This window comes from Balaenoptera borealis, assembly GCF_965194805.1.
Source record: "Balaenoptera borealis genome assembly, chromosome: 3".
In the NCBI taxonomy this organism is placed as follows: domain Eukaryota; kingdom Metazoa; phylum Chordata; class Mammalia; order Artiodactyla; family Balaenopteridae; genus Balaenoptera; species Balaenoptera borealis.
Genome location: NC_138866.1, coordinates 47,319,190 through 47,344,623, shown reverse-complemented (window position 1 = coordinate 47,344,623; position 25,434 = coordinate 47,319,190). Strand labels below are relative to the sequence as shown.

At 38.5% G+C, this 25,434-nt stretch overlaps 2 protein-coding genes across 8 annotated transcripts in view; one reads left to right on the top strand and one right to left on the bottom strand.

The window, feature by feature from the left end:
* Positions 1-12,856, bottom strand: part of TXNDC16 (thioredoxin domain containing 16) — a 137,420-nt gene extending 124,564 nt beyond the window's left edge. For 5 of the 7 annotated variants that reach the window (XM_082384819.1, XM_082384824.1, XM_082384823.1 and 2 more), the window contains exons 1-4: positions 12,617-12,834; positions 5,909-6,027; positions 5,003-5,301; positions 3,923-4,005 (exon numbers count right to left, since the gene is read on the bottom strand). In XM_082384819.1, the coding sequence (XP_082240945.1) occupies positions 3,923-4,005; positions 5,003-5,180 (261 nt within the window). In that variant the 5' untranslated portion in view covers positions 5,181-5,301; positions 5,909-6,027; positions 12,617-12,834. Of the gene's footprint in view, positions 1-3,922; positions 4,006-5,002; positions 5,302-5,908; positions 6,028-12,616 lie in introns of all 7 variants that reach the window. The other 2 variants (XM_082384820.1, XM_082384821.1) reach the window with 2 other exon arrangements.
* Positions 12,857-13,372: 516 nt separating this feature from the next.
* Positions 13,373-25,434, top strand: part of GPR137C (G protein-coupled receptor 137C) — a 55,307-nt gene continuing 43,245 nt past the window's right edge. The window contains exon 1 of the mRNA XM_082384856.1: positions 13,373-13,850. Within this exon, the coding sequence (XP_082240982.1) occupies positions 13,452-13,850 (399 nt within the window). The 5' untranslated portion in view covers positions 13,373-13,451. The remainder of the gene's footprint in view (positions 13,851-25,434) is intronic.

The following is a 25,434-nucleotide window of genomic DNA, read 5'->3' as shown; positions in this document are numbered from 1 at the left end:
AGGTTTTTAGACGGGGCAAGTGGGTAGCCACCGACATAACTTACCAAAACTAAGTCTGGAAGAAGAACAGTTAGCATTTTGTTTTGGATTTTGTTAAGTTAGGGTTTTTTGGTTTTTTTTTTTAGATGAGGCTTTTTTGTTTTTGCTGCTCAAGTTAATTTTAACGGAGTTTGAGGAAGCAGAGTGACAAGTGGGAAAGCTACATTTGGTTTATAGAAAAAAGCTACTAAAAGAGAACTGATACTCAGAAAAGATATGAGGACTAGAGAATTCGAATGAAAAGAGTACGGTCATAACCAAAAACTGAATTTTAGTGTATGTAGTTTTTTTTTTAATTTTTAAAAGTCAGAGCATAGGGGATGGTTGGTATTATGACGACAGATTTATCCATTCATCCATTCAACACACATTTGAACACCTACCATATGTTAGTCACTGTTCTCATCACTGGGAGTACAGTTAAGTTCCAAATTAAAATCTTTATCTTTAGAACTTACATTCTAAAAGTAGAGACGGACCATTAAAAAAAAAAAACTAATTAGTATGTCATGTTAAGGGCTATAAAGAAAAAAACACTATTAAGGGGATAGTATGTGACAGAACATTTTAGATAAGTCATCAAAGAAGACCTCTCTGAGGAGGTGACGTTTGCACAAAGAACCGAAGTAATGGAGTGATGATGCGTACAAATATACAGATATGTGGAAGAGATGAGTTCTAAGCAGAGGGGGAAATACCTGCAAAGGCCTTACGGAAATACACACCTAGAAGGTCCAAGTAAGAGAAAGATGACTAGCATGTGTCAGGAACAAGCTGAGCAAGGTGGAGGAACAGAAAATGAGATTAGAGGAATTAAGTGTCCAAAGAGGAGTTTCCATGTTAGCATAACTGTAATGGGAAGCCTTTCTGAGAGAGCAGCAATGTGATCTGACACGTCTGACTTACATGTGGAGAAGGGTTCAGTGAGACGAGAGTGAAAGGAGAAAGGCCAAATAGGAGGCTTGTGGTTTCCCAGAGGAGAAGTAAGGATGGTTTAGACAAGGGCAGGGGGGTAAAAGTGAAGGTACAGGAAGTGGTCAGATGTGCAAAGTTTTGATAGCAGAACTTGAAGGACTTAATGATGGATTGGTTATGACAGAAAGGATGACAAAGGTTTTTTGTTTTAAAATCTACATTGATACAATAATATAGTCATACCAGCTTTCTTTTGGTTATTCTTTGCACGATATATATTTTTTCCCTCATTTGCTTTAAGGATTTCTAAAGCCTTTATTTTAAGATGCATTTCTAAATAGCTTACAATTAGGTTTGGTTATTGTTCCCAGCCTGACAATCTTCTTCTTAACTGGAACACTTAGTCCATTTATATTTTAGTGTTTTCTCCATCTACGTCTGCCTCCTGAAATCTTAACTTTTGAAGACAATCTCAAAATGCTACTTTTTGTGAAGCATTTCCCAATACCATAATATGACCTTCCACCTTGAGGATCATGTAAGATTTCTTTCTTTTAAACCTCTACAGCATTTTATTTGTATCTCTTATTATAATGACCAAGTTCTGCTAGTTATTAAAATGGTCTGTGGGAATTCCCTGGCGGTCCGGTGGTTGGGACTCCTCACTTTCACTGCCAAGGGCCCAGGTTCAACCCTTGGTTGGGGAACTAAGATTCTTACAACCTGAGCAGCACGGCCAAAAAAAAAAAGTCTGTGAATGTGTTTTATCGCCCCATTTTGGATATATACTCTCCAAAGAAAGAGACTGGGGTCTTAGCCATTTTGCTATCCAATAAAAGACTAAATATAGCAAGCTCGTTTCAATCTCATAAACATTACTGAGTATCTACTATGCACCAGGGAGGGAGCTAGGTACTCAATATAGGTCTATCTCTTTCACCCAGTCTCCTTTGCACATAGCTTAGAGTCCTCAACTGAAAAAGCTTTACAAACTGTTAGTTCATAAAGGTAACCTGTGGGCATGAACCTTAATATTCTACTCTAGTTACTAGACACACAGTTACTAGTTACTAGTTTATTAGCTACTAGATAACAGCATGATTATCCTTTTTGAGTATCATACCAACCTAGCATTTTGTTTCTAAATTTCAATTTCGATTTTTATTCAAAGCTCTTTAAAGATGAGTGCCACTATCATTCTAGAGTATAAACAGTGGTTCAGAGTTAACTGAGACCTCTATACAAAACAGAATTGACATTAAAAAAGAGGTTTTTGAGGTATATAACCATGATATAATAAGACATATATATTTGGTCTTTGCCCCTTGTTCCTAACACAGAGCTCCTAAAACCCTGTAATTTCCTGCATGATAGAGTGCCAGGAGTACCTTTTCTTCTAATATTTGGTCTTTAACCCGAAATATAAGAGCTTCTGAAACCCTTGGAATCTCTGGGAGTGATGAGAGTGTCTGTTTGCATGCTAATGAGATGACTGGTGGCTGGGGGCCCCTGGACAGCTTCAGGATGGGGGCTGGTTGCCAGCAAGACAAGGGAAAGATCAGAGGGTGGGAACTTTCAGCCCCACCTCCCCACCTTAGGGCTGGAGATGGAGTTCATCACCAATGGCCAATGATTTGACCAATCATGCCTACATAACAGAACCTCCATAAAAACCCTGAACTACAGGGTGTGGAAAGCTTCCAGTGAACACACCCAAGTACAGGAGGATGACACACCCCAAACCACACGGGGATAGAAACTCCTGCACTTGAGACTCTTCCAGATGTGGCCCCGCGCATCTCTTCCATTTGGCTGTTCCTGACATATCCTTTATAAGAAGTCAGTAATAGTAAGTAAAGTCTTTCCCTGAGTTCTGTGAGACATTATGGGCAATTATGGAACCTGAGGAGGGGGTTGTGAGAACCGCCATTTGCAGCCAAGTCCTACAGAAGTCGTAGGGAGCCCGGGGACCCACTCACTCCTTGTGACTGGCATCTGAAGCGAGGGGCAATCTCATAGGACTGGGCCCTTAACCTGTGGGGTCTGTGCTAACTCTGGGTTGTGAGTGTCAGAAGTGCTTCGTATGAAAAACTCACACATCTGGTGTCAGAAGTGTTCTGTGGTGAGAGTGAACAGTTTCCCTTTAAAAGTCACAGTTAACTTTTCTATGCTTCCTGCCCTGGGAACTCCAGCTGCAGGGACCGAGAGGGACAGTAGCCATCTCTCAAAGGAGGAAGGCTAATGAACTAAGAAAGAATAAATGTACACAGAAAGTCAGGGAGACACTAATCTGAAAGAATTCAATAAACACTGGGTTACTAATCATTCCGTTTTCTGAGGTACAAATTCTAAGTTTAAACTAAATGAAAGGCTCCTGTAGCTATCTAAACCATGATGCATGTGGAAATTTTCCATGATACTCCATGGCAAGTTCAAACACTTTTTGAGAAAACAATTATGTAATTTCAAATTAGGTTGTTTTAACTTTTTTCTAAAAATAAATATGAGAACCCACCACATAAGCAATTATAAAGACTTAGAAGAATAGGAAAGAAAAAAAAAACACTTGAATTACTTCAATTTTGGTACCTCAGTTTGTGTTAACAGAAAAAATTTAATAGCTAAATTATGGACATCTATTATATTTGTCAGGCAAAAAAAAAAAAAAAAACTTAAACAGAAGATTGAAAAATTAAGTGACACCATAGCCCCAATAGAATGGTTTACAAAATAAAGTTCTAAGCTCCAGAATTTTAAGTAGCTTTTTTTCCCCTGTATTTATAATTTATACAATAATCTGGAATTATCTATACTTCTGTTTATTCTTATGAAAAAAAAGGTAGAAAAAATATTTTTCCAGTTTGGAAAAAGATGTGAAACAATATAGTATTTTTAGATACTCAGTCTTAGGTCACACGGTTGTAAAATGTTTGTCACTAGTAATTTATTAACATAAGTATCTTTCTACCTTTGCGACTGAAACTCCATAGTCCTGGAGAGGTTTATCCGCCTCATTCAGTTCTTCAAGAAATACAGAGGTACTTGGAGAATCTAAAATAAGAAATGTTTTATGAATGTTTTATGACTTGCCCCTTAGGAAAGATGAATTTTTAAAATTAAAGCCCAAAGCTGCAAACTGAAAAAGAAATATATCAGTTTGCCCAACTAGTATGCAACAACAAATAATCAAGTAACTAAACGAACCTAGTTACATATTTGTGTACCCTTATTTCCTATTGCCTCATTACTCTAATTTCTAATATTTTTATCATGACATAGTTTTACTTTGTAAGTGACCTTAAAAGCTTTCTAAACATAAATTGGATAAATAAATGTTTAATTTAAATGGCACATTTGGCATTACTTTTCCAAGTTTAATACTATATACACAACACACATGTACAAAATTTTCAAAATGATTTTAAAATACCATTTTCATATCACAATTATAATAAGGGAGCCAACAAAAATATGAATTCACTTCATTTACTAATTCCAAGAATAGTATTTTTTAAGGCACAAAAAAACTTAAATGGAACCATGATAATGATAACTTATGTTCAATAGTTATATTAATTAATTCAATATAATTAATGGTACAGCTAGAGCAGAGTATTAAACTAAGGCATTACTAATACTATATTTAAAGTTTGAAAACACTTTTAAAATATTTACATGCTAAAAATATCAAAAAGTTTACTTTCAGAAATGATGAAATTCAGATATTATTAACAGCTAATTCTTATCTAGTATTTACTATGGACTAAGCACATGAGTAAAGTCACTTAATCCTCACAATAAATTTATAAAGCACACACTATTTCCTCATTATGGATGACAAAAAAGACACGTGGAGAGGCTAAGTGACTCAACCAAGGTCACACAGCAGGTCAAGTGGCAAAGTCAGGATTTAAACCCAGGCAGGCATATTATAGTAGCAGCGTTAAAGCACATATTATTAATCCTGATAATAAGTTCTCCCTAGCATATTGATTAAACAGCAATAGAAACATCACAAAAATCATATTAGAATATAAAAAATACTTACCAGCTTGACAAAAATAAGCTAAGGTAGCTTTTCCTGGTTGCAATGTACTGAAGAATTTCTGAGGACTCAGCTCTGGTAGAGAGTCTACTGCTGACATATAAAAAATGCACATCATGACAAAAGAGATGCCAACTCTAAGTGCATTGAAACTGGAAGACATCATCAGCTGTGGCTGCATATGGGCAGGACAGTCAATTTTGTTCACCGCTGTGTCGTTGCCCAGGACAATACCTGGCAAGAGTAGGTGTTCAACAGAGTTTTTCTGAATGAATTCATTAAATAAATGAATGAAGTAAAATCTGCAAAAAGAATAATATAAGGCATTACTTCCATGTTTGATTTTGCTAATACTTTACTATTTCCTTCTAGTAAAAACATGAGCGGGGATGATATATAATGACATTGATTTAATAATACTATGAATTTTTGATACTTGCAAAAGATATCAAAGATATCTGGAAAATGCAATACCAAGTATGTTAAGTTTAATAGATACTTATTGGTGTATGCTAAGCTAATTATCATTTTTAAGGATTCTAAAATTAATTTTCAAACATTATCCAATCCATTTTTTTTAAACTGGGTATTTTATCTTTCTCTACCTAGAGTAGATGTACAATTAATACTCAAATAGCAATTAAAACTACTAACGTGGGACTGAGAGCCAAAATATATGTCTACTACGTTTACATTCTTTTTACTTTAAATCCCCTAGAAGATATCTATTAAAACTATTTAAGAACATTCCTTCTTAATATACATTTAGTAACTCCTAAGACTTAGATTTATTTAAACAGTTTAGAAATTCACATATCTTTTTCAACTCATATTTTAATTCAATTCTATTTTCTGAACTCAGATTTGCTCTAGATATCATCCTCTCATCTTCTTTCATGCTGTACTTACTCCCATGCTGTCCTCTGTATCTGCTGTCAATTATCTTTGTCTTAAACTTTTGCTACTTTCAAATTTCTTTTGAACAATTTCTTCTTTCAGGAAGCTTTTTTACTGATGATATATATTATCTACATTTAAAAGAAGATAGTTAAGGAAAATTAGTTTTTATATTAAACATCGTACTTCTAGACGGTAGATATACCCACAGGTATAGGTGAGAATTTTGTTTTAATTTTAATTTCAGATAGAACCCTTATCTTTTAAACAAAAATCACTATGTCAAAACAGGAGACAGGAGAAAATAGCAAGAATTACTCATAAGGATAGGAGTGGAACTTTTCAGTAAAGAATGAAATGATTAAAGAATAAAAAATTTAGGAAAAAATCATACTAAATTAGACACCATTTCAATGGTGATGAAATACCATGAACTCTTCAATTTAGCATTTCAGGGGTAATGAGAAAAAATTTACTCTTCAATTTATTGTACAATAGAATTGATAAGCTGAAACTCCATATACTCTGGTCTTTCGATATTATCAATAAGCATATAATAACTCTCCGTAAGGAACAGGTATTCCTAAAACAGAAGCTAATTACTCATTGATTACTTCCTAATAATTCTTTTCACTAGAACTAGTTTATATCAAGCAGTGAACAAATTTGCCATCAACTTTTAATAATGAGCCAAGAGTTCAAAAACTCAAGGAGAATGAGGAGTGAGGACTGAGAGCGGTATATAAAAAGTAATTTCAATAATATAATTAAGAGGTATCCTTGACATTAAAATATTATACATTAAAGCCATTTTAAACCAGCATATTTTAAAGCCACTTTATATTAATGAAAATGGTATAAAATGAGTCATCCAATATTTTCCTTATATTCTGAGGGAGGGATGCATGCATCCTGAGGCTGAAAGAATATAACATTTGTTACTATATGAAATAACTCCAACCTAATTAAAAGGTTAAACATTTAAATAAAAGCACAAATGAGAGATCCAAGTATAAATATCTTTTTTCCTGGCCCTGTGGTAACAATTCAGTCATTTAAACACTAAATTGGATACTAAAGTTAACACACTCTTTTCACCTAGAAATGTATTTGGTAGAACCAAAGGTCTAACCACACACATTCAATGCTTGAATACTTCCCCACATCCACCTCATTGGACAGATTAGATTATCCATATGAACATACTATGCATTTCGCCAATTCGAGATGTGGGTGATTATTCAGAGATAGGTACTCAGTAGTAACCTTTGCAGTTTGCTCCATCTTTTGGTAAGTTTGATTATTTAAAAAATTACTTAAAGCAGAGAATACTGCGTGGGTCAGCTAGAAACACAGCTTACATGGTCATAAGATACACACTGAATAATGATTTAACCAGATCCATAACAACCAGAGTTGAGTGGATGGGGAGACAGAAAGTAAGGGAGCATACAGTCAGGGTGGGAAAAGGGATGAAAGAGAGCTAAATCTTCATTTTTCACGAGACCAAAAGCCAAGTTTATTGGAAATGGAAAGATCAACACCAAAAGAAACTGTGAGCGGTTCAAAGTAATTGCCTCTAAGGAACAAGAAATTGGAGGGGGTAAGATACCAAGGGGAATTTTGAAGCCTTCTAGAACTGACTCTTTTAAACAGTGTACCTTTTCACTTTGACTTAAGAAGAAAAATTATTACTTGTATGTAATCAAATCTTCCATAGCTACTACTCATATCAATCCAATCTACCCCTGTGGTGTCACAAAAAAGTGTTCATTTCACATGCATGGTAATTGAAACGCTTTTTCCCAGAGACATGGTCTCCTCATAAAAATAACTTTAAACAAAGAGAAGGCAAGTGTGGATGGGAAATAGTGAAGAAAGAGAACACCTAGCAAGAACAGAGTTAAAAACAAAGCTACAGAGGGTACTTGGTGACTTTTTTCTCTGGTAATTAGAAAATGGGATAGAAAACAACACTTAATGCTTCCAAATTTAAGTATCAGCACGAAGTGCTGAGTTCCTTGGGAGGAATGTGGCCTTGTTACCTTGGTGTGATGGTTCATCAGTATGGGGTAAACAGTTCCAGTTCTCCTGTCAGGTATACGTAGGATCACACTTAGCTTTCTGCACTTCCCACCACTACTGAAGTTTGAGGCCACCACGTGACTTACCCTGGCCAATAAAATGGAAGTCAAAGTGGCCTGTCTCAGGCAACAGTTTAACAGCTACTGTGTGATACGCCTGGCTTTCTTTTCTTCTGTCATAGTCACTGAAAACACCCAGATGGTGGCTGTTTGTCAGCATGGGTCCCAGATTAAGCACAGCCCAGAGAACCCGCAGCTGGTATGCAATGAGCATATGATATAGGAAGAAATAAACTTTGTTGTCTTAAGCCACTGAGATTGGGAGGTTTTTATTGTAGCATAATCTAGTTTATCTTCACTGGTATACAAACTAGAAGTGAGGTGCTGCCTTAACAAGAACCCCACATACTGGCTCGGGCGCCAAGCAGCAGGAAAGCTGTTCTGGGAGTACTCAAGGAAACTCTCTTCAAAGAAACATAGAGACAAGACCTCAACAAATGATCCATGTTAAGGAGTAACAAAACATTTGATGAAACTGTCGCTACAGTAAGTTGGAGGTGACAAGTACCTAATGAATTTATGAGCATGTACCTAGGTTCATGTGGCTAAAGAACTTATTTATGGCCCTAAGAGAAGAGGCTGGAAGACAGAAATGAGTACTGTGTGATAGTTGCTGTTGATTGTGTTTAACGAAGTGTTAAAAGAAAGGTACTCAAAGAAGCACCACCATCCAAAAGACTAGCTGTTCAAAACTTAAAACAATCCTTAAGCCCCCATGCTTGTAGGGTCCGGAAACAAGCTGACAAAACTGCTCAGCCATGGAAAGAAGCCATATTCTCCAAAGCCAACTTCAGGTGGGGACAAAGATAATAAAAATGGAAGGATCTCTTGCAGGGCAAAGCCAAGGACCATAGAGAACTACGCTCCAGGGCATGTGCTAGAATATGAACTGTATGTCGCTGGTCCACAATAATGAGATAAACACAGAAATTGCATATAAATGTTTAGAAGCTTTTATAGCAATTTCACACAGTAATTTTGTGTCTGTTGCATCTAATTATTTTTAAATTGGGCTAGTCATTTGATGTGTTTTTTCATTTCATTTTTCTTATAATTTAGAGCCCTAGCAATATCTGCCCAGCAAGATTCCAAAATTGCTACAGTCCAGAGTCTGATATATGTCTTCCATTCTTCTCCTCTCCAAATAGGAACACTTATTATAGTTATCTGTCCCTACACTACTCTACGTATTCAACAGGGTGACGGAGACAGATAATTTATAAAGATAGAGGCTACCAGAGATTATGGCTACTGGGCATTACTCAGAGATCCTTTGAGCTTGACACAGTGACTGGATGGGATTTAGGGGTTATCTCCACTGGGAAGAACCAATGATGAAGTACATGTAGGAAGGAGAATATCTATTGACAAATAGGGTAGACTGTCCAAATGTTTCTCGTTCTCTACACATGTTAAAATTCTACTCCCCACTTCCTTGAGTTAGGTACGGCCATGACTTGATTTGGCCAATGAAATGTGCAAAGTGACATATGTAACTTCTGGAAGCTTTTAAGAGTTAACATATATGTATCATGAAGCATGACACACTTTTTTCTCTGCTATGATGATTGAAAACACTCAAACCGAGGTCTTCTCTGTTAAACCAAGTCTCAGAAAGAGGACAACATGGGGCAAGGTTCCCAGCCTGCTCTGTGTTAACATAAAATAAACGTTACTTTAAATCTCTGAAGATTTAGGGTTGTTATTACAGTATAACCCGACCTAGCCCTATTTGTTTCAGTTAACAGCTAAGAGGAGAGTGACTTGAACATAAATACATATCCTAGATTTTTAAAGCAGTATATTTCAAAGAATTCACAAGAAATTGACCCAATTTCACTTTAGAACGATTCTAAAAGGGAAGATGACTCTTTAAAATACAACTGTTACCACAACCAGTGCCAATACGAAAAGAAAATGGAAGTCATAGGCAAATGTTTGCCTCTCCTACACACAGACACCTCCCAACTAAGTGCAGACTCTTAACCTTTGGGGCTGGAAGGAGCCCTCAGTTCTTCAGTATAATGCTCCTGATGGAACTAATCAGAGTTAGTAGGCAAGATGTAACTTTTGCCTGATCCCTAAACTCTAAACAAGTATGCATGCACAGGTCATTTAAAAGTTGGAAAAAATAGGTGACATTTAACTAAGGACAAATACAGGAGGATGACAGGCACTGTAAGAATGGATGAGTAAGGCTATAGTACAAAAAGGGCTAAAGCTTGCAAATAAAATGTTAAAGGCAACAAAAGTTGGTTTTGCTCAGCACCAGAATTCTGAGGAAACCCCCAAGGGCAATGATGAGGAAGTACTTCAAGAGAAAAACACTGATCATCTTGCTAGTGAGAGGAGGGGGCAAAGATTTGCCTTTCTGCGCAGGTGGAGCAACTGGTGGCCCTCTTCAGCTAGAGCAATCACACTTTGGGATTGGGTCTTATATATAATAATGCTTGGCAAATGGTTCTGTTTTTAAATGTTTGAAAGACCATTGTGCTAGAGTAATCTGCTCTCTCAAAACAACAATATTCAACCATTGTGCATTTGGACATATTTCCAATTTTAGGTTACCCAGGAGCAAGCTTTTCTAGAAGACCCTTGGTTAGTTTCCCCTTTAAAGGCTTAAATTTCCCTTACAATTAAACATAAAACTAATGGTTTCCCCTCTCAAGAAAGAGAGGAAATTAACAACTGTAAACATTAAACAAATTACACCAAGATCTACAGGCATCATTCTCTGGGAAAAGCCACATTTCATATTCTGCAACAAATGGGGCATATAATGCTTACAAAGTTCCTGTAGGAACGTTCTGTCAAAAATTAGCTTGCTTACAGTTTAATGCTGCTTTTAGAGAACAGAACCTGCTCACTGAACCAGCCTCAAATAAAATGTTGATTAGATCTCATCACAGTTTACCACTTAAGACCCAAAGGAGGCAATAAAAGGAGTCAACATCTCTCCACTTAAGAGTTCCCTCAAGGGAGTAGGGCAAAATCTTCTACCTGCACCCCCCATATATATGCCCCCAAAAAAGGAAGGAAAAAAAAAGCGGCAATTCCGATTTGCTATGACACTGGAATAAAAAGTCTCACAAGCAAAGATGTAAAACTAGTATGGGTGCTATCCAAATGTTGTTTCCTCTCACTTTGAGTAGAGAATACAGGAAAAAAAGAAAAACCCCTTCACGGTGAAAATCTATTCGTGACCTGATTCATTGATTATAGAAGATACAAAAATAGGCCATGCCAGAGAATAAGAGGCTTTCCTGATTTTGACAAGTGCCTAAAAGCACATAACTCTGAGTTCGTGCTTAATTTATGGGCTTAAGCACATAACTGCAATCAGTTACCTCACTGGGGCCAGGAGCACTCTGTCCCCTTTCAAATAGAACTGTGTACTTCCCTAACCACATTCCCTATGAATCCATGAGGCAAATGTCTTCAATTCCAATAAAGTTGAGATCCTTCTTTAGAGCGCTTATGTTCGATTAGGACTGTTAACTTCTTACAGCAAGTTGTACCCTACTGTAGGCTGCACAACACAACCTGCTCAGCTGAATGTTTCATCAGAGGGATCTCCACATAACAGTGCCAGGCCTAAACATCTATCACAGTTTGTCAGCACACCTATAAAGAATCCAAAACACACCAGCATCCGGTGCCTGGGTAAACTACTGTCCCACAATCTGGAGCACAAGAGACTTTTACCTTCCCTGTGGATCACTTAGCTAGGAAAGAAAGTAGCAACACTCTTCTTAGAATGGTGAGTTACGAAAGGCCGAGTATTAGCTGCACCAGTAAATGTAGCACTGTCTTTCACAGGGATACTTATTTAGCGATATGCCACCCATCCAAAGGGGAACACAAATTATTCCCTCACCATTTTGCACTACTTTGCTCATTTTATTACCAAACAACCCCCCAAAAAGTCAACAAATATTATCTCAGTCCAATATACGTGGGAAGATCTATTTATTCCTCATTTATTTACAGCAGTAACATAATATAGCATGTGTTCTGTATATCTCTGAGCCCTAGAAATAGCGCCACCATCCACCACACAGGGGACTAAGGCTTGAAGGAATACATGTGGAATTTAAGAAGCACAGACTATTCTACCTTTTCCTCTCTAGACATTCATCAAAGACTTAAAATTCTGATTCTGCCGTTTTGCCTAAACTTATGCCCGCAGCATCTTTCCAAATTCTAAGTTTCAAAGACCCACCTTCCCCCCACTCTGAGACGGCTTCCATATCCATCCCACTCTAATTCCACTCTTCCTTCTGGGACATATCCCGAGGGAGGGAGGTTCTTTTACTTAGAGCTCCGTTCAGCCTTCGCCTCATTCTTTGCCCTCTCCCCACAGAAGGGCTCCCGTTTTACTAGCCGCTCACGCTAGGGAAAAAGAAGAAAGCAAAACGTGCCTTAGAAGGATCCAGGTGAGGCCCCTTCTAAACCAAACTCCAGAGCTGGTCAGTGCTGTCCTTAATCGGGGAGAGCCGCCAGGTCTGAATCCCTGCAGGCATCCCTGCCGTCAGAAACCACAGCCCTCGCCCGCAGGACCCGCGCTGCCACCTACCTATCGAGACCTGAGGACAAGACCTGCGGGCTGGGACCCGGACGGCTGACCGACAGTTCCCGCCACAAGAAGGATGAGAGGCAGAAGGCGGGCCCATGCCTCGCTTGCCGGGCATCCGCGAACCGCTCCCCCTACCTGCGGGTTCGCAGCGATCCCAACCCTCCGCGCCAGTAGCCTCCACCGCTCAGTGGAGTCAGCCTGCTGGGCAAAAAACAACCGCGAGGCTCCTCCCGGTCCTCGTGGGTCTTACGTGCGGCCTTCCCAGCCAATGGGAAGCGCAGGGGGCGGAGCGACAGCCGCCCCGGTGACAGGCGACAACCGAGCCCGCCCGCAGGCGCGAGCTGGCAGTGCAGTTGCTGGGCCAATCGGCAGCATGGGTGGGGAGTGAAGGGGAGGAGCAAGAGGGGAAAGCTGGCACCCAATCAGAGCTTGGCATCCTGGAGCGACAGGTCCAGCGGCCTGTGGCCTTCCGAGCGCGGCGCGCAGGGGGCGAGCCCACTTGGGCCAATCGGCGGGAGCCCACGGTGCGGAGCGAGCGCCTCAAATGCTCGGGTTTCTCAGCTGATTGTCTCCAGCCGAGAGTTGTTTTTTGCAGCTACCGAGCCGAGCCGCAGCAGGAGGAGCCGAGACCCCCCGGGCGGGGGGCGGGGAGAGGAGGCGGGGTCCCAGGAGCCGCGGCTGCTCTCCGCGGGGCTCCGGGTCCTGTCACGGCGCTTCCTGGGGTTGGAGGTTGGGGTGGGTGGGGGGTCAGGGAGACATCCTTCTCCCCCTCGACGGCGGCTCCGAGTCCGGCCCCTTGCTTCCCGCGCTCTTTCGCCCGCCCCCTAGCCCCCTCATGAGGGCGTCCGTGCCGGGTCCGGCGGCCGGCCGCGAGCCCTCCACGCCCGGCGGGGGCGGCGGAGGCGCCGCGGTGCCGGGCTCCGTGCAGTTGGCGCTGAGCATCCTGCACGCCCTGCTCTACGCCGCGCTCTTCGCCTTTGCCTACCTGCAGCTGTGGCGGCTGCTCCTGTACCGTGAGCGGCGGCTGAGTTACCAGAGTCTCTGCCTCTTCCTCTGTCTCCTGTGGGCAGCGCTCAGGACCACCCTCTTCTCCGCCGCCTTCTCGCTCAGCGGCTCCCTGCCCCTGCTCCGGCCGCCCGCTCACCTGCACTTCTTCCCCCACTGGCTGCTCTACTGCTTCCCCTCCTGTCTCCAGTTCTCCACGCTCTGTCTCCTCAACCTCTACCTAGCGGAGGTAAGGCGGGAGGACCGGCACGCGGGGCCGGGCGGGAGAGCGGGGCCGCCGAGTTCAACTCGGGCTGAGGACCGGTGCCGGGGGGGGGGGGGTGCGAACCGCGAGAGGCGGACCCGAGAGCAGCCCGGAGGAAACCGAGGCACGCATGATGTGTGCGCCAGGGTTCTCGTCCTAAACTTAAAAAGCCGATCGGCTCGGCGACTGAGGGGCTTGCGGGGGGTGAGCGAGAGTGTGTGTTCCGACAACTTGAAACAGCAGGACCAGCCTTTGTTCAGCGTCCTGGCCCTCTAAGGGAAGGTGTCGGTGCCACCGACAGAGTGGCATCGCAAAAAGTAGCAGCCCCGGTAGCTCTGCCGAAGCTGGACTATGTTGAGAGAGGTTGGATGCTGAGGTAGCAGCAGCTCTGCTGAAGCTGGACTGCTGCCAGCCATTACGTCACCAGGCAGAGCTGTTCCTCTGCTATTGTTGCTGCGTTTCTTTTATTAGAAGCTTTATTCTCTCCTGCATCTCCTTTCCCCGGGCTCGATAAGCCTCACACAGATTCCGTTCGATAGTTCTCCGGCGGGGTTAATAAGCAATAACCAATGTCGAGGATCAGTATAAAGACCTCCGTAAAGCCCCGAGTGTGTTTGCCCCAGTTGCTTCATGTTTTGTTTTGGCTATTTATCCTACCTCTTATAGCCTAGTCTTTTTTTTTTTTTTTTTTTGAGCTAATTAAGAGAGAAAATACTAGCTTAACCTGCGCCTCTTGCAGAAACAAACCACCAAACTGTTTTTGCAATAACTTGCTTAATAGCTGGAACCTAATCACACCCCCTTTCTCTTTTATGAAGAATTGCTGGTTGGTTTGCATTGTTCTGCAGCACTTAGGTATTTAACCCATTTCAAACAGGTTTGGGAGTGTAGGGTTGTCAAGCATGTGTGCCAGCTAGTGGTATTTAAGCCACAGAATTTTGAGAATTGCCAAAAAAAAAAAAAATTCCCCTGCCCTCCCCGCAAAAAAAAAAAAAATCTTGAGGAGGAGAGGAAACAAGGTGACATCATATGCTTAATACTGACTAATATAGAACAATATTGGTCTATGCAGCTAATCCTCTCAAAGGCTTTTGGAGGTGATGAGAATTAACATAGTTCTGAGCAAAAGTAAAAAAAAAAACATTTGAGGCAGATTAAGTGTTTATATTCCCTGCGTAAACCAACTCTTTTCTCCCATAATAGCTAGGAAGTAGAATGCATAATTTTAAAAGCACAGTCATAACTTCAGCTTTTTACCACACTAAAAACAACAGTTCAGAGTAGGCAACAAAACTAATTTAGCTTTAATTCCCCATCATTTGGAAGTCCAAGCAATACAATGACAAAAACCCAAACAGTAAGAAGCAGAAGTAAAAAGCATGGGTAATAATAAATCAAATAAACATGCCATAGTCATGTGACTTATTTGAAGATGTTCTGATCTTCTAGTTGTTGTTTAAACTGTTATAACACTTCAATCCTTCATAGTTAAGCTGATACACTGTAATTCCTGACACAATTTCTGATACACTACAGCGACATCTCATCACTAAAGCTTTGTTTAAACTGTTATAACACTTCAATCCTTCATAGTTAAGCTGATACACTGTAATTCCTGACACAATTTCTGATACACTACCAGCAACATCTCATCACTAAAGCTTTGATCTAGCTTCAGATATAGTTAATTTACCTCAGAGTGACTAGCAGTCCTTAGGCCATGAGTATCAGATAATTTGTTTTTCCCCTATGCATTTTTGACTAACAGAGTCATATTAATGACTCATCGTAAAATAATTGGTGGGCATTTCATAAGGTAGCTAAATACTCTTTTTACTTTTTTCTTGAAATATAACATATAACATGAAGTACATAAAGTTTAAGTATACAGCTAGGTGAAATTTTACATACACTCATGTCACCACCACCAGATTAAAATATACAGCATTTTCAGTGCCCCAGAAGGTCCCCTTGTGCCCTCTCCCAGTCATACCTGTCGCCCTGAGGTAAACACCATGTGACTAAACATTATCACAATAGAAAACATCTATATTTAAGCTCAAAATTCTAAAAGTATACTTCTACGGCATAAACTACACAATATCCAGATTGGGTTTTCAGTCTTTTGATTGCTGTTATTCCAAGCTAGTGACGGAGAATTTAAACGTCTAAAAGTCTTCCTGTTAAATGGATCTCTTGTTTGTGTCATGTACTTTTTAAAAAGCAATAAGATTCTATTACCCTAGAAAACGTAATTTGGAAACAAGCTGGACTAAAGTTTTTTTCATTTTGTAGTGTCTCCTAGAAAGAGTGTAGGTTGCTTGTCTATCCTTTTTTTAAATAAAATTAACAATTTTAAGACACATAACTATAACTTGAACAAATTTTCAACCTGTTTAAAAAGAGATATTTTAACCAGAAATCATTTCCATATTCACTAGAAAAAATCCAAAGGAATCTATATTTAAAATAGTATTTGAATTCAAATTTTTATATCAATTTCAAGTAACGGGAAGCACACTTCTTATTGATCATTCTGAATGAATAAAGCTTTCCCAATGAGTTCTTTGTTTTTTCTTTTTTTTTTTTCATAAATTTATTTATTTTTGGCTGCATTGGGCCTTCGTTGCTGCGCCCGGGCTTTCTCTGGTTGCGGCGAGCAGGGACTACTCTTCGTTGCGGTGCGCGGGCTTCTCCTTGCAGTGGCTTCTCTTGTTGTGGAGCACGGGTTCTAGGTACACGGGCTTCAGTAGTTGTGGCACGCAGGCTCAGTAGTTGTGGCTTGTGGGCTCTAGAGCACAGGCTCGGTAGTTGTGGCGCACGGGCTTAGTTGCTCTGCGGCATGTGGGATCTTCCCGGACCAGGCCTCGAACCCGTGTCCCCTGCATTGGCAGGCGGATTCTTAACCACTACGCCACCAGAGAAGCCCCCCAGTGAGTTCTTTGTATTATAGCAAAGCGGTAGGGAAAGTCTACATGGTGACAAAAACAAAACTTAACTAAAATTTGACTTTTTTTTAACAAAAGGCCCTTATATCTGTTTTAAATAGTTGTGCTTCTTGATTACCAAATCACTCTGTCTTTACTGTCATATTAAATGCCAATTTCATTTTACTTTTGACCTCTTTAAAGTATTTGTTGTGTCCATTTCTCACTAATTAAAAACATCCTAACTTTAAGGACTTAGTTACAAAGAACCATAGAGCAGTGTAAAAATAAAGTTAGTAAAACAACCATTACTACTTTGAATATATTTTGCTAGTTCTTCTAAAAATAAGTTTTCAAAAAGTGAAGACCAGGCTTCCCTGGTGGCACAGTGGTTAAGAATCCACCTGCCAATGCAGGGGACACAGGTTCAAGCCCTGGTCCGGGAAGATCCCACATGCTGCGGAGCAACCAAGCCCGTGCGCCGCAACTACTGAGCCTGCACTCTAGAGCCAGTGAGCCACAACTACTGAGCCCACGTGCCTAGAGCCCATGCTTCACAACAAAAGAAGCCACTGCGGTGAGAAGCCCGTGCACTGCAAAGAAGAGCAGCCGCCCCTCGCCGCAACTAGAGAAAGCCCGCGCACAGTAACGAAGACCCAACGCAGCCAAAAATAAATAAAATAAAAAATAAATTTATATTAAAAAGAAAGTTAAGACTGCCTAAACCACTCTTTCTTTTGTTGACTACACTTGAATGGAATTCAGATGAGGGGGAGTAACCCTTTCTGAAATAATTAGATTTACCATACTTAACCTCTGGAAGCAGATAGTTGGAAAAAAAAAAAAAAAAAAAGCAAAAACCTGTACACTAAGTTAAAAACACCTATTGAACTTTTCCGGCATGATTAATAGAACATGTACTTTACCAGAGAACGGTTCACACTCCTGTATGTTTAACAGAGAAGGTTTCAGTCTTTAAAACAAATTATGTGATAAAACATGCTACCTACCATTGGAACAAGTAAAAGGACTAAAAATGAGTGTTGATAGTATACTATCTTTGGAGTATTGTTGATGCGTGCCAAAATCAATGAGTTCATCTCCAAGACCCATAGTGACATTTTTCTTGCAATTTTGTAAAATGAGTGCCAGTTGCTTAATTGGGATAAAATGCAGTGACTAAATCACAATGCCAAAACAGCTAGGAAAATTAAATTCAGAATCTTAACTCTTACATTCAAGGATGCTATCATTGTCCCTGACATTGGATATATTCTTAACAAACATTGATGGAATGTCAAATAACATGGAGTGCAACTTAACAGGTACTTTGGTTTTGTTGTAATGTTCTGTGATATCTCACAAAAGTATTTCTACCACCTAAAATAGAAACTCCTTAAGGATAAGAAGTTATTTTATCATACTTTAATCTCATAGAACAATGGTGAATATATTTTTGAATGAAGATCTTGAAAAGGCTAAAATCTTGAAAATATTTAGCTATCTAAAATTTAAGAGTTAATTTTGATGAATATAAGAGGTAAATTATTTGTGTACTTTCTGGGATCTTTATATTTTCTGCTTAAAATATTGCTTATGATATGAATGCTAAGATTCTCTTAGATTTTCTTGGTTTAGTTAGTTACTTCTGATTACTACAGGTAAAATCTTACTAATGAAGCCACTTTAATATATTAGAGTTTTGCTTAGCAAAACTATTCTTATATCATGGCAAATGGCCCATGATAATTAGGGCTTTGCTAATTTGATTTCAACAAATTCTATTAAACAGAAAAGTCTGCGGAACAAGCAAGTCTCACATCATGAGTCAGTTACTATTTACTGGAAATCGTGGTTTTGTTAATGTTGGGTTTTTATCCATAACTGTGATTATGAACTGTTTTTATCCAAATGTTCTAAACTCTTCTATCCATTAACTTGATTCTGTTTTTCCTGAGATCATCTGTGAAGCAAGAGTTTGAGATACAATTCCATGGCAAAGACCTGATTACAGTGCCTTACATTCTATGTGATTTAATATTTTCAAAGCACTTCATAACAGTTGTCTTTAACAGTTGTCTTCATAACCCCTATGAAATAGGTAGATATAAACAAGGTGTGATTTGTCCAAGGTTTTATGGCTAATATAATATGTATCAGAAATGAGACTACAGCATAGCCCACAGGCTATAAAGTCTTGTCAAGTGATCGCTCCCTATGAACTTTTCTGAATACCATTAACACTGTTTATTATTTAGTGCTCACTATTTAACTTGCTTTCCCATTTTCCACCATTTCAAACCTTTTCCACTCTCCAGAAAACTTTTTTCCTCCTTCATACTCAGCATATGACCCTCGCCTCCTAGTTTATAGAAATAGAAACCAGGGCCATCTGGCTGAACAGAGATTCAGAGAAATGCCTTAAAATGCTACAGAGAGCATTTAATCCCTTTCAATGAATGATTGAGCTGGTAAGTGAGGAAGTTCCTCAGAGACAAGAAACCACAAAAAAAGAAGTGAATATGAAATTATAAAGTACCACACAGATGTTTGTCTTGGGTTTGGGGGTAGTTGCTAGCTGCTTCCTGCTAACCTAAAGCCTGGATTTAAATGTGCTGGGGTTCTGAAGAGGTGACATAGGAGGCAATACCTTGTGGCGAGGTCTAATCAAAGAATTCATCCCCTCCAACTTAATGCCAGGACTCTCGGAACACACATCTTCAGTGGATGAATTATGGGAGAAATAAGCAGGTCCTCAGAGGTTGGTGGTGGGATTTATGCTTGTCTCTGCCTTGACTCTGGGTGAAGGAGGTACAAATTGAGGAAAGAAATGTCTTCTCTGAAAATGCATAACAAGCTTATTCTCACACAAGTTTGAAGCCTGAAATCACACTTCTGTGATTTTAGAGGGGGGAAATTCCTGGCTTGGTGGTAACCTCAAGGACCTGGAAGGAGCATATGCAAATAATCTGTCGAGGAGTGTACTATACTCCTAGAATCCTGACAAATAAAATTTGAAGGAACATGAGCTCAAACTGAAAAATCACTCTAGGGACTCTTCCCTGCAAAGATTGAAGATGTCAGAATTATCAGATAGATTGTATAAAATATTCACTTATCTGATTTAAGTAAGTAAACACTGGTGTATGATAAAGAAATAATCAAAATTGACTAGGCACATTTGGAAAAAAATCATTTTTTAAATGAAAAATACAATTAAATTTAGAAACTGAAATGAACTGAACAGATTAAATAGCTAAAAAGAAATCATTAAGCTCAAAGATCTGAGGAAAAAACTCACCCAGAATATAACCCAGAGAAATAAAAGATGGAAATAAGAACAAGAGATTAAGAGAGAATGAAGATATAATGAGCAGGTCCAGTGTATATCTAATTAGAATTTCAGAGAAATTACTTAAAAGAATAATGACTTAGAGTTTTCCCAAATTTATGAAAGATGCCAAATTTCAAATTCAGAGAGCCCAAAAAACCCAAGACAAGGTTAAAAGAAAATGAACAAAGAGTAAAACCTCAAAATACCAAAGACAAAATGTTTTTAAAACAATTAGACAGAGATAATATTACCAACAAAGGAATGAAAGTTAGTTTTTGTTGGCATTTCATTAACAACTAAGGAATCCAGAAGATGGTGAAACATCCTGAAAATGCTGAGAGAAAATAACCAGCAAAATTCTACCCACAATAAAACTATCAATAATAAGGGTGAAATAAAAGCCAAGTTGGGAGTGACATCAGCAAGATGGTGATGGACCCTCCATCCCCCTGAAAACATACTGATCAGCAACAAGTCAGAAATTCCCTTTGTGAGAAATCCAGAAATGAATTGAAAGGCTCCTGCACTGCAGGTGAACACAAAACAAGAATCACCAGAACCAGTAGGGAGATTTGGGACAGACTGTCGTCAGAGTCCCTGACCCCAGCACAGTGCCATAAAATTGGGAAGAGACCTCCTAGGTCTCAGCTTCTCCCAGAGGAGGGAAAGGGTTAGTTCACATGTCCAGCACCCCAGCTTTTCTTAGGGGGCTCCCCAGAGATCAGGCTTCTGTCTTGCCAGTCTTAGAACTCTGATGAGTTCAGTACAGTTTAGACACCTGGAGGCAAATGGAGACAGCAATTTGAACTGGTAGACAACATAGCTCCCCTGCTTCCTCAGCACAGAACGAGCAAACCAGAAGTACAGCTTCCTGCTACTCCCTGAGGAGGGAAAGAGTTGGTAGAGGCCCCCAAAGTCTCTGGACAAGTTGATTGGTGACAGTGTTCTACTGTCCAAGGCCAGTCCATGAAGATTGGGAGAGGTACCTATTTTGTCTAATGCACAGACAGTAATGCAGAGAGTTGAGAAAAATGAAGAATCAGGCAGAGATGTTTCAAACAAAGCAAGATAAATCTCCAGAAACCCTAATGAAACAGAGGCATATAATTTACCTGACAGAGAATTCAAAATAACTGTCATAAAGATGCTAACTACAGGCAAGAGAACAAAGCATGAGAAATTTCAACAGAGATAGAAAATGTTAAGGGAATTCCCTGGCGGTCGAGTGGTTAGGACTTCAGTCTTCCACTGCAGGAGGCATGTGTTCAAACCCTGGTAGGGAAACTAAGATCCCACAAGCCTCACAGCACAGCCAAAAAAAAAGTACAAAACAGAAATCATGGAGCTGAAAAACATGAAAACTGAAGTGAAAAATTCACTTGAGCAGTTCATCAACAGACTAGATATCAAACAGGATCAGTGAACTTGAAGACAAGTCATTGGAAATAATTTAGTCAGAAAAGAAAAAGGAATGAAAAAGAATGAACAAAACTAAAGGGACTTACGGTACACCATCAAACAGATCAATATACACATTGAATCCCAGATAGAGAAGAAAGTACCAGAAAGCTTATTCGATGATGATGATAATGATGACTGAGAAATTCCCAAAACTGGAGTAGAAAATGGACATCCAGATCCAAGAAGTCAAAAGAATACAAAGAAATCCACACCAAGACACATTATAATCAAATTATCAGAAGTCAAAGGCCTTTGAATTTTGAAAGCAGAGAAGGAAAAGACTTGTCACATACAGGGGAACCCCTACAAGACTATAAGAAATTTTTCAGCAGAAATTTTGCAGGCCAGAAAAAGAGCAGGATAATCTTATTAAAGTGCTAAGAGAAAACAACAACAACAACAAAACGCCAAGTAAGAATAACATACTCTGCAAAACTAGCCTTCAAAAAATAGAGAGCTTATGACCTTCCCAGATAAACAAAAGCTGAAGGTCCCACTAGACCTGTCTTATAAGAAATGCTAAAGAGAGTTCTTCAGGTTGAAACAAAATGATGCTAAAGAGTAACACAGTAGCATAAGTATGAAACTCATTGATAAAGACGAATATATAGACAAATACAGAATATTGTATTACTATAATGGTGGTGGGTAAATCACTTTTAATTCTAGTATAAAAGTTAAGAATAAATATTAAAATAACTATAAAGGTATTAAAAGATACACAAAATAAACAGATGTAAATTATGACAACAATAAAATGTTGGAGGGTGGGTGGAAGAAGTTTAAGTGTAGAGTTTTTGTATGCAGTTGAATTTATCAGCTTTAAACAGACTGTTTCATAAGATATTTTTTGTAAGCCTTAAGGTAACCACGCACACGGACATACACCACACACACACTATAGAAGTTACACAAAATTAAAATGGAAAATAATCAAAGTATATCAATATGAAAAAAAATTAACAGAACAGGAAGACAGCAAGAGAGGAAATAACGGACCAAAGAACTACAAAGCTAATAGAAAAACGTCAACAAAATAGCAATATAAATTGTTTCTTTCCAGTAAGTACTTTAAATGTAAATTGATTAAACTCCCCAATCAAATGACATAAGAGTTGCTGAATGGACTAAAAATATAAAAGACCCAACTGTATGCTGTCTACAAGAAACTCACTTTCGATTTAAGGGTACACATAGACTGAAAGTAAAAGGATGGAAAAAGATACTATGCAAATAGTAACCAAAAGGATGCAGGGGTTGCTTTAGTTAGACAAAATAGACTTTAAGTCAAAAACTGTCATAAGAGGCAAAGAAGGACATTATATTATTATATTATGAAAGGTCAATCCACCAGGAAGATATAACAATTATAAATATGCATCCAACATCAGAGTACCTAAACATATAAAACAAATATTGACAGAACTGAAGGGAGAAATAAGACAGTAACACCATAACAGTAAGAGACTCAATGCCCCACTTTCAATAACGGATAGAACATCCAGACAGAAGATCAATAAAGAAACCAAACACTTGAGCAACATTATGGACCAAATGGCACTGACAGACATATATAGAACATTTCACACAACAGCAGCAAAGTACACATTCTTCTCAAGCACACATGGATCTTGCTCCAGGGTAGATTGCATGTTAGGTCACAAAATAAGTCTTAGCACATTTAAGAAGATTAAGATCATACAAAGTATCTTTTCTGATTACAGTGGAATGAAATTAAAACTCAATAGCAGAAGTAAAACTGGAAAATTTACAACTATGTGGAAATTAACACACTGTTGAACAAACATTGGGTCAAAGAAGAAATCAAAAAGGAAATTAGAAAATATGACTTGACAAAAGAAAACACAACATTCCCAAAATTATGGGTTCCAGCAAAAGCAGTAATAAGAGAGATTTCCATAGTGGTAAGCACCTACATTTAAAAAGAAGAAAGATCTCAGATGAACAGCCTAACTTTACACCTCAAGGAGCTGGAGAAAAGAACAAACTAAGCCCAAAATTAGCAGAAGGAAGGAGAAAACAAAGATCAGAGCAGAAATAAACAAAATAGAGAATTAAAAAACAATAGAAAAAAATTGATGAAACTAAGTTTTTTGAAAAGCTAAATAAAATTGACAATCTCTTAGCTAGACAATTAAGAAAAAAAGACAAAATAAGTAAAAGCAGAAATGAAAGAAGAGACATTACAACTGATGCCACAGAAAGAAAAAGGATCATAAAAGACTACTATAAGCAGTTATATACCAACAAGCTGAATAACCGAGAAGAAATGGATAAATTCCCATAAACATACAACCTACCAAGACTGAATCATGAAGAAACAAAGTATGAACATACCTATAACTAGTATGGAGATTGAATCAATAATCAAAAAGCTCCCAATAAGGAAAAGTCCAGACCCAGATGGCTTCACTGGAGAATTCTACCAAATATTTAAAGAGTTAATGTCAGTTATTCTCAAACATTTCCAAACAAATTGAAGAGGAGAGAAGACTTCCTAACTAGTTCAATGAGGCCAGCATCACCTTGATACTAAAGCTGAAGATACCACCTGAAAAGAAGACTACAGGCCAGTATTCCTGATGAATATAGATGCAAAAGTCCTCAACAAAATACTAGCAAACTGAATCCAACAGCACATTAAAAGTATTATACACCATGACCAAGTGGGAATTACCCCTGAGATATATGAATGGTTCAAGAAAATCAATTAATGTAATATACCACATTAACAGAACAAAAGATAAGTCACATCTTTACAATAGATGCAGAAAAGGCATTTGACAAAATTTAACACCCTTTCATGATAAAAGCTCAGCAAACTAAGACTAGAAAAAAATTACTTCAGTGTAACAAAAAAAAAAAGCTACAACTAACATCATTTTTTTTTAATGTCTTGAGATATTTTCTAATTTCCCTTTTGCTTTCTTCTTTGACCTGATGGCTCTTCAAGAATGTGTTGTTTACTTTTCTAGTTTTACTTATGCTCTTAGAAAATATAAAGAATATAAAAAATATGCAAGAAATAACAAAAAATGACAGTCATTGAGTATAATTTCTTTTTACTTCATGGAACACTTTTAGAAATTGACAACATACTAGAGCATGAAAGCAACACTTAACAAATTAGAGGCAGTGAGACACAGTGACTGAGAGTACATCTCAACCACTTACTGGCTCTGCCTATGTCCCATTTCCAAAAATGGATAATAATAATGCATACTCCATAGGGTTATTGTGAGGACTAAGTGATACTAAAATCAGAAAAAAATAATTATAAAAATAACTGCAGGGAACTATAGTCAATATCCTGTCATAAACCATAATGGAAAAGGATATGAAAAAGAATATATATGTATAACTGAATCACTTTGCTATACAGCAGAAATTAACACAACATTGTAAATCAACTATACTTCAAAAATTAAAAAAAAAATAATTGCAAATATCTCTCACGAACATTGATTCAAAAATCCTTGACAAAGCAAATCCAAATATATAGATAAAGGATAACATATCATGACCAAATATGTTTTATCCCAAGAATACAACATTGGTTTAACATTCAAAAATCAATGTAATAAACCATATTTGCAGTGTAGTGGAGAAAATCATATCATCTCAATAGATACAGAAAAAGAATTTGACAAAATTCAACAACCATTCATGATTTTTTTAAAAAATCAACTTTTAGCAAACTAAGAACAGAAATTCCTCAATCTACTAAAGAGCATCTACAAAAATACCTATAGCCAACATAATACTCAATGATGAAAGACTGAAAGATTACTCCCTAGGCAAGAGGGAGGTACTTCACTTCTTGTCC